We start from the raw sequence: 7,796 nt of genomic DNA on the forward strand, positions 1-7,796 counted from the left end.
CGCTCTCATTCTTCTAATTCCCAGTGAATATAGTCCTAATTATCCTAAAGCCTGGTATCCGGTATCCATTCCTCTCCCTTTCAATCACTTTTATTTCATTATTCCACCTCTACCTCCATGTGACTCAAATGTGCCAGTTTAACAACCTTTGCACCATCTTTGCCGCTCACTTGTCCGTAGAGATTCAACTATTACAACGTACTGGTGTCTGACATCCCACGGTGTGCCTTCCATAAAATTCACTTTATCTTCAGTTCTGCCGCCCCTATCTCTCATGTCTTAACTCATAGAGTTCGTTGCCCCATGACTCCCTGCACTTGCAGATATACTGAGTGCCCCATTCCCCCAATCACTACAACTTCTCAGTTCCACCTAACCCCTTCATTCCCAAGGACCCTGCCGATCTCTATAACCTCTTTCAATCTGAGTAACGCTCCCGTCTCTGTAAACCGCCCCTACAATCTTCCTTATCTCTGTGACCTCATTCGTCCCGTGCAACCCTCATTCTCTCTGTAGCCCTCTTCAGTCAGGACAATCTTCCCCATATCAGTTGTGTTTGCAAGTACATGTGTGCGTGTGTGTGTGTGAGAGAGAGATGGCTAGACACACAGGCAGTCAAACACAGCAAGATTAAAATAGCTACATTTAGCAATTACATAGGGGTAGCAATATTTGACATACACTTTTGTAATATGAGCACACAGCTAATTCTAATTTCTGATGTTAATTTGTTATTTTGTTTGGAAAGCAAGCATCACATTTTAATTTTTGCTTGTATGTTTGCATAAAATTATGCAAATCTTGACCTAATCATATCAGATAGATTTCAAGACCATGTATTAAACATCAGAGAAAGGAATATTCACAATTAAGGGGCCAACCCGCTTGAAAGAAGGTACTCTTTCAAGTCCTAACTTTGTTCGTGAAATGCACATAGGTTTTCACGTGATTTGTATATTGTATGTGTGTGTGTGTGTTTGTGTGTGTGTATGTATGTGGATGTGGATGCGTCTGACATTATGTGAGCGCATGAATCTGTGTGAGAGTTAGATTCTGTGTGAGTGCATTTTCCAGTCATTGTCAAATCATCGCAGCCAGCTTGGAGCTTGCAGTCTTGATTGTACTGTATGTTGATTATTCCCCTGCTCTCATACTCTACTGTGGCCCAATTGATGATGTTACCGCCTGTGCTGTGGCACCGTCGACTTAGAGCCTTGATGTCTCTCGGGGACAGGACGTGGTCCCACATGTTAACATCTGCCAGCTCTCCTACGAAACTCTGCTGACTGTCAAACCCACCCCCTTCCTGGTCCTGCTCCTGCCCCAGGATAATCGTTCCCCCACCATGCACCACCTCCCCCTTATGACCAACTTTGCGAAGGCTCCGGATGCCGTTGATCCAGAAGGTGGTGAGTCCGGTCAGGGAGTCCCACGTCACGCAAATGTGTTTCAATTGTGCGTCCATCTCTGGGAGGTCAAAATCGAACAGGTCAGTGTCAAGGCGGAGGGACAGCTTCGTATTCTCGTTGTGCCAGAGCAGCAACTCATTGTCCTTAGTTGCTGTGGCGTAGGAGAAGAAGCTGTAACCTCGCTTTGCCTCTGAGGCAGCCCTCAGGCAGAGAGTGAACGCAGAGAGCTGGGAGAATTCGGTCGGAAGCAGTTTAACGTAAGTACTGTCGGTTTGAGTCGAGAAAACCAGCGACTTGCCCGAAAAACCTGGAAATAAAAAAACACAATGAGTTCACACCGTTGACCATTCAGAATGGAGCAGCAGTGGCACAAATTCGTGTGTGGAAGTTTTCACAGTAGCCCAAATCATCCAGGATGCTCTCATAAAGGCCTAAGCTGACTCCACTAGAATTGCCTGAGACCTTCAACCCTCCAACAGGGAAATCTGTTCCCCAACACCCTCATACATACTTGCCAACTCGAAGCAGCAATCGGAGAATTTGGATAATTCGAATTTCTTTAACTGTGCCGTTACCTGCGGGGAACTGTTAGGCATATTATTATAATGTGATAAGATATAGGAGCAGAATCAAGCCATTCGGTCCGTCATGTCTGCTCCACCATGCGATCATGGCTGATATTTCTTAACTCCATTCTCCTGCTTCATCCCTGTAAACATTGATCCCCTTAGCAATCAAGAGCCAATCTCTCTCTCTTTCTCTCTCTCTCTTATATCTGCACTCAATGACTTGGCCTGCCGTTTCATGAGCTGCACAGATTCACCACTTTCTGGCTGAAGAAACTCTTCCTCATCTCAGATCTTTCTTGTCATGCTTTCACGCTGAGGCTGTGCCTTCTGGTCCTAATCTCTCCAACTAGTGGAAGCATATTTTCTACGTCCAGTCTACCCAGACTCCTCAGTGTTCCGTAAGTTTCTATCGGATCTGACCTCTAAACTCCATCGAGTAAAGACTTAAGAGTTATCAACTGCTCCTCATTTGACAAGCTCTTCACCTTGAGGACTATTTTTTGTAAACCTCCCCTGGACCCTGTCCAATGCCAACCCATCCTTCCTTAGATATGAGGCCCAAAACTGCTCACAGTATTCCAAATGCAGTCTGATGACAGCCTCGTACAGCCTGAGCAGTACACCTCTGCTCTTGCTCTAGCCCTCATGAAATGAATATAAATATTGTATTTGCCTTCCTAACTGCCAACTTACATGTTAACCTTAAGAGCATCCTGCACTATGACTCCAAAGTCCCTTTGTGCCTCAGATTTCTGAAACCTTTCACCGTGCAGAAAATAGTCTATGCCTCTATTCTTCCTACTAAAGTGCATAACATCACACTTTCCATCCATCACATCTTTGCCCTGATCCCTGGCCTGTCCAAATCGGACCACAGCCTCGCCACTTCCTCAACACTCCCAGGCCCTCCATCTATTTTTGTGTCACCAGTAAACGGAGCAACAATGCCCTCAGTTCCTTTGTCCAGATGGCTAATGTACAACGTGAATAGCTGTGGTTCCAACATAGACTCCTGTGGAACTCCACTTGTCCTCGGATGCCATCCTGAGAAGACCCTTTCTCCATACTGTCTATCTTCTGCCAGTCATTCACTACTGTATTTATGTCATTATCTTGCCCTTAACACCCTGGGCTCATCTTATTTAGCAACTTCTTGTGCGAGATCTTATCGAAAGCATTCTGGAAATCCAAAAAGCTCATATTCACTGAATGTTCTTTGCTTGTTACCTCCTTAAAGAATTCTAACAAATTTGTCAGGCATGATGTCCCCTTGACAAAGCCATGCTGACTGAGCCCTATTTTACCAAGTAATCTGCAATCTCACCCTCAATAATTGTCTTTCAAACCTTACCGATGACCAAAGTCAGGCTAACTGGCCTATATTTTCCTGGCTTCATCACTTCTAAAACAGGGGTGTTACATTAGTCATTTTCCAGTCCTCTGGGGCCATCCCTGTCACCAGCGATCCCTGAAAGATCACAACCATTGCCTCCATAATTTTCTCAGCTATCTCCTCTGAACTGTGAGCTGTAATCCAGTGGGTCTGGGTGATTTATCCACCTTCAGGCCTTTCAGCTTCCACCAGCATGTTCACTTTATTGAGGAGAATCCACTGTTATCCATTACTATCCACTGCACTCACCTCTGCCCCCTGCCTTCTAGTAGGTCTAGTATGCTGCGGGTGTCTTCCATTGTGTCTAACTCCTGAGTAACTCCACCTGGAAATTGGCATAGCCCAGGATCTTCTGGAATCCCTTTTATCAGTGTTCACACCCCTGCCCCCCATGATCTTTTGCGAATATCTCTACTGGGACATAGAGTAAGACACTTTGGAGGGTTCCGACTTAATTAAGTAAGCAGTTCAGAAAGAAATGCTGGTCCTAACCACTTGCTTCCCACAAATTCTCACTCACCCTGCCGCACCTGACTCCCACTTACCCTCCTCACCTATCTCCTTCTTTATCCCCATTTTTTTTATCTGCACTCACACTTAAATTGTCATTCACACATAAATAAACTTAACAGGCGTACAGTAAACTCATAAGATAACAACACAGAATGCAGAAGAAGGCTGGATAGGCTGCGACTTTTCACTGGAGTGTATGAGGTTGAGATGGACCTTATAGAAGTTTAAAAAATAATGAGAGGTATAGATACAGTTAATGGTGGTTGTCTTTTCCCTAGGATGGAGCATTTCTAGACTAGGGGGTCACATTTTTAAGGTGAGAATATAGGGATTTTAAGAAGAAATTAGGGGAAATTTTTTCACGTATGGTAGTCCATGTGTGGAATGAACTTTGTGAGGAAGTGGTAGATGTGGGTACAATTACATACTTTAAAAGACATTTGAATAAGTAAAGTTTGGAGGGATATGGGCCAGGAGCAAGCAAGTGGGACTAGTTTAGTTTGGGATTCTGTTTAGCATGGACTGGTTGGACCCAAGGGTCTGTTTCAGTACGTTAACCATTCGGCCCTTCAATATGATGATGGCTTTCATCCAGTTGAGCGCCTTATTTCTGTTCACTCCCTATATTAAATTTCACCATCTGCCACAGATGGGATTCGAGCCTGCATTGCCAGAGCATTGACTTTGGGTGTTTGATTACTAATCTAGTGATGATGCCATTATGCTACCCTCTGGCAAACTTGTTCCTTCATAATTGTAGCACATGTGGATACTCACTTAAATACACACAGACACATTATGTGCCACATACACATTTATACATACAGACACATAAACATACAGTTACAAACATGCACACACAGAAGCACGTGAACAGATAGGAACAATTGTGCACAGTTTCTTATTAGAACTTATAACCTTCCTGTTCTGCATAGCTGTTCACTCCAATTGCTCACTCCTATTGGGAAATATAGCTTGCTATGGGGAATGAAAACTGTCGCCTGTGATATATCAAAACTAACATACCTCCACTGACAGATCCTAGCACGAAAAGGCAGGAGGCAAGGAGAATGAAGGTCCTCATCATGTGTCGAGACTGCAAATGTAATGAACGGAGTCAATTTCCTTGGTCTGTAACTGCTATTGAAACTCAGAGTTGCAGGCAAAAAGCCACACGTAAAATTGAACACACAAAAGACACAATGTTACTCTGAGAACCCCACAATTATGGCAGAATGTCAGCTCCGTCCTAACTCGGAGCCCAAATATTATGGGTTCAAGCCTCACTCCAGAGTCTCGACAGAAAGCTTCAAAACAATCATTTCAACACCGTATGGAGGGATTTGCAATTTCCGAGAGTCAGTACTGAGGGAAAACTGAAATATCAGTGGGTCAGCACTGGAAGAATGCGGCGGTGTCAAATAGGCTGCAATGAAACAGCACTGCACTGTCACAAGTACAGTTCTGAGGAAGTGCTGCAATATCTGTACTCAACAGCTGTAGTGAGGGATTGTCGCCCTTTGGAAGGTCTGTACTGAGGAAGCACTGTATATTGTTGCGGAATCAGGAGTGAAGTAGCATTAAGCTATTGAATGGTCATTACTGATGGAACATTGAACAGTCCAAGGGTAAATAATGAGGGAGTATGACAGTGTCGGAGACAGTACTGAGTGAGGATCTTGTTGCCCAAGGGTTACTACTAGGGAGTGCCATACTGTCAGAGAAACATATCTGCCTTTTGGAAAATGGACATAGATCTAAATTTTGTGATCTATAGGTGTTAGGCTGGAAAAGCACAGCAGATCAGACAGCATCAGGAATCCTACCGAAGGGTATTAGCCTGTGACGTTGACTTTCCTGCTCCTCTGATGCTGTTTGACCTGCTGTGCTTTTCTAGCCTCACACCTATAGACCCTGGCTTCCAACATCTGCAGTCCTTATCATCTCCAAGTCACCTAAATATTGCAGTTTGCTTCCTAACTGCACCATATGTCGACTTTCCCCACATAGCCTTCAGTATTTCAGAACACTTTCTAAAGTGTAATAAGTGATGGAGAACATTTGATGATTTACGCCCAGCTCCCATTTTTTCATGAATAACTTTCTTTTAGGAAATAGAGGCTATTGTATTAAATGTAAACTGCAGCCATACACTGAAGCAGGGACTTACAATCTAAAGAGGATTGTATACTTCCTACTTTGGGCTAGTCTGACGAATGGATAAAAACCCTCACAGATTTTTGACTGTCAACTCGAACTTTGATCTCAGCTTGTCTTTCTCTCCGTTTTTTTCTCCATATATATTTTTGTTTCTCATTTTCTCTTTTTGTCACTGAATATTTTTCCCTGTCAATCAGTAGGTCTCAGTCAGTTCCTTGTACTATTCTCCATCTCCCTACATCTTTCTCTCTTCATGATTCCTCTTTTTCATGGCTATATACTACAGATCAAGACAGAAGCACAAGGGACAACAAATTCTTTGATTTTGAACTATAAACAGCAATGGAAATCTGGCCCTGCTACAGAGATAAAATGCCATGATTTTGAAATTAGGAAGTATCAGGTAGTGAATATTCTGTAGAGAACGTGTTGTTCTTGTCACTGTTAAATTATCGAGTTAGAGAGTCATCAGGAGTTTTTGGGGTAAGGACTAACTTTCCAGTATTAGTTGAGCTGCAATTTGTCACAGATGGATGGCAATGCAGCCAGAAGCATCGACAGATGATATATACAAAGCATCATTTACCTTGAATTTTTGTGAGCGAAAAGACAAATAAAACACCCAGAAACTTTAAAGAAAAAAATTCTATTGCAAGATTATGTACAACTGGTCAAGTATTATTGAAAATGGCCATCACTCTACAGACAATATCCTGTCATCACTTGTCGAAAACAACAGAACTGTGAAAGGCAATCAAACCCATCATGAAGGCCTGGACTATTGTGTTCCTCTCTGCCTCTCTCACGCTCTCTTTCTATCTTGTTTTCTCTCTGCCTCTCTCATTCTCTCTTTCTGTCTGTTTTTTCTCCCTGCCTCTCCCTCTCTCTCTTGCTGTCTGTGTTTCTCTCTGCCTCTCTCACTCTCTTTTCCTTTCTAAATTCCTCTCTCTTATTCTCTCACTTCCAGTCTGTGTTTCACCCTGCCTCTCTCACTCTCTATTCCTTTCTATGTTGCTCTCTCACATTCCCTCTTTCTGTTTGTGTTTCTCTCTGCCTCACTCGCTGTTCCTGTCTGTGTCTTTCTTTGTCTCTATCATTCTTCTTCTACCTGTGTTTCTCTTTGTCTCTCTCATCTCTGTCTCCCTGTCCATTTCTCTCTGCCGCTCTCACTCTCCCCTTTTTTTGGTGTTTCTTTGCCTCCCTCTCTATGTCTCTCTATATGTTTTTCTTTTCACTTCTCCATTCTTTGTTTCACTGTTTCTCAGTTTCTCTCTGATTCTGTCTCACGTGCTCTGTTGCTATCTCTCTTTCACTATCTGTACTGCTCTCTCTCTTTATTTCTCTCTTTGTCCTTGTCCCTCTCTTTATCTATCTGTCTCTCTTTTCCGGATTTCATTTCAATCTCAATAAACCTGTTCGTGATACTCACTGTTTCTGAATAGAGTGGGAAAGTTGAGTTTTCTCACTCAATGACCAAGATGCTCTACAGTTTGATCAGGTGATTTAGTGAACTTTAACAAGCAAGAACAAATATTCAGCAAATGAACTTTCCTCTAAGAGATTTTACTTGTTTAAACAATTCGTGATCTGGTTAAACATTACATGCTAAATCTTTGTCAGCTCCCAAACATCTGGGCTGAATGCCTTATCAGCAGTAATGTGCACTTTACAAGGTAAAATGTCAGGCATGCCACCTCTGCAGCTGTCAGGAATTACGCAGAAACAAGGGCAAAGACATCCTAGAGGGCTTTG

At 43.0% G+C, this 7,796-nt stretch overlaps 1 protein-coding gene across 1 annotated transcript; it reads right to left on the bottom strand.

Annotated features, from left to right (window-relative positions):
- Nucleotides 1-702: 702 nt before the first annotated feature.
- Nucleotides 703-7,537, bottom strand: LOC109914533 (mucosal pentraxin-like). The gene is made up of 3 exons (XM_020514127.2): nucleotides 7,474-7,537; nucleotides 4,911-4,980; nucleotides 703-1,716 (listed from the first exon to the last, which is right to left on the bottom strand). Exons 2-3 carry the CDS (start codon nucleotides 4,969-4,971, stop codon nucleotides 911-913), a joined length of 867 nt encoding a protein of 288 aa, XP_020369716.1. The 5' UTR covers nucleotides 4,972-4,980; nucleotides 7,474-7,537; the 3' UTR covers nucleotides 703-910.
- Nucleotides 7,538-7,796: the final 259 nt, after the last annotated feature.

The sequence above is a fragment of the Rhincodon typus genome, chromosome 47, assembly GCF_021869965.1.
Source record: "Rhincodon typus isolate 14 chromosome 47, sRhiTyp1.1, whole genome shotgun sequence".
Lineage (NCBI taxonomy): Eukaryota > Metazoa > Chordata > Chondrichthyes > Orectolobiformes > Rhincodontidae > Rhincodon > Rhincodon typus.

Bases quoted from the DNA above. Each gene is read 5' to 3' on its own strand.
- LOC109914533 (XM_020514127.2), bottom strand. From the start codon at position 4,971: ATGATGAGGACCTTCATTCTCCTTGCCTCCTGCCTTTTCGTGCTAGGA. The intron at 1,717-4,910 runs GTATGTTAGTTT...TTTTATTTCCAG, and splicing joins GCTAGGATCTGTCAGTGGAG to GTTTTTCGGGCAAGTCGCTG.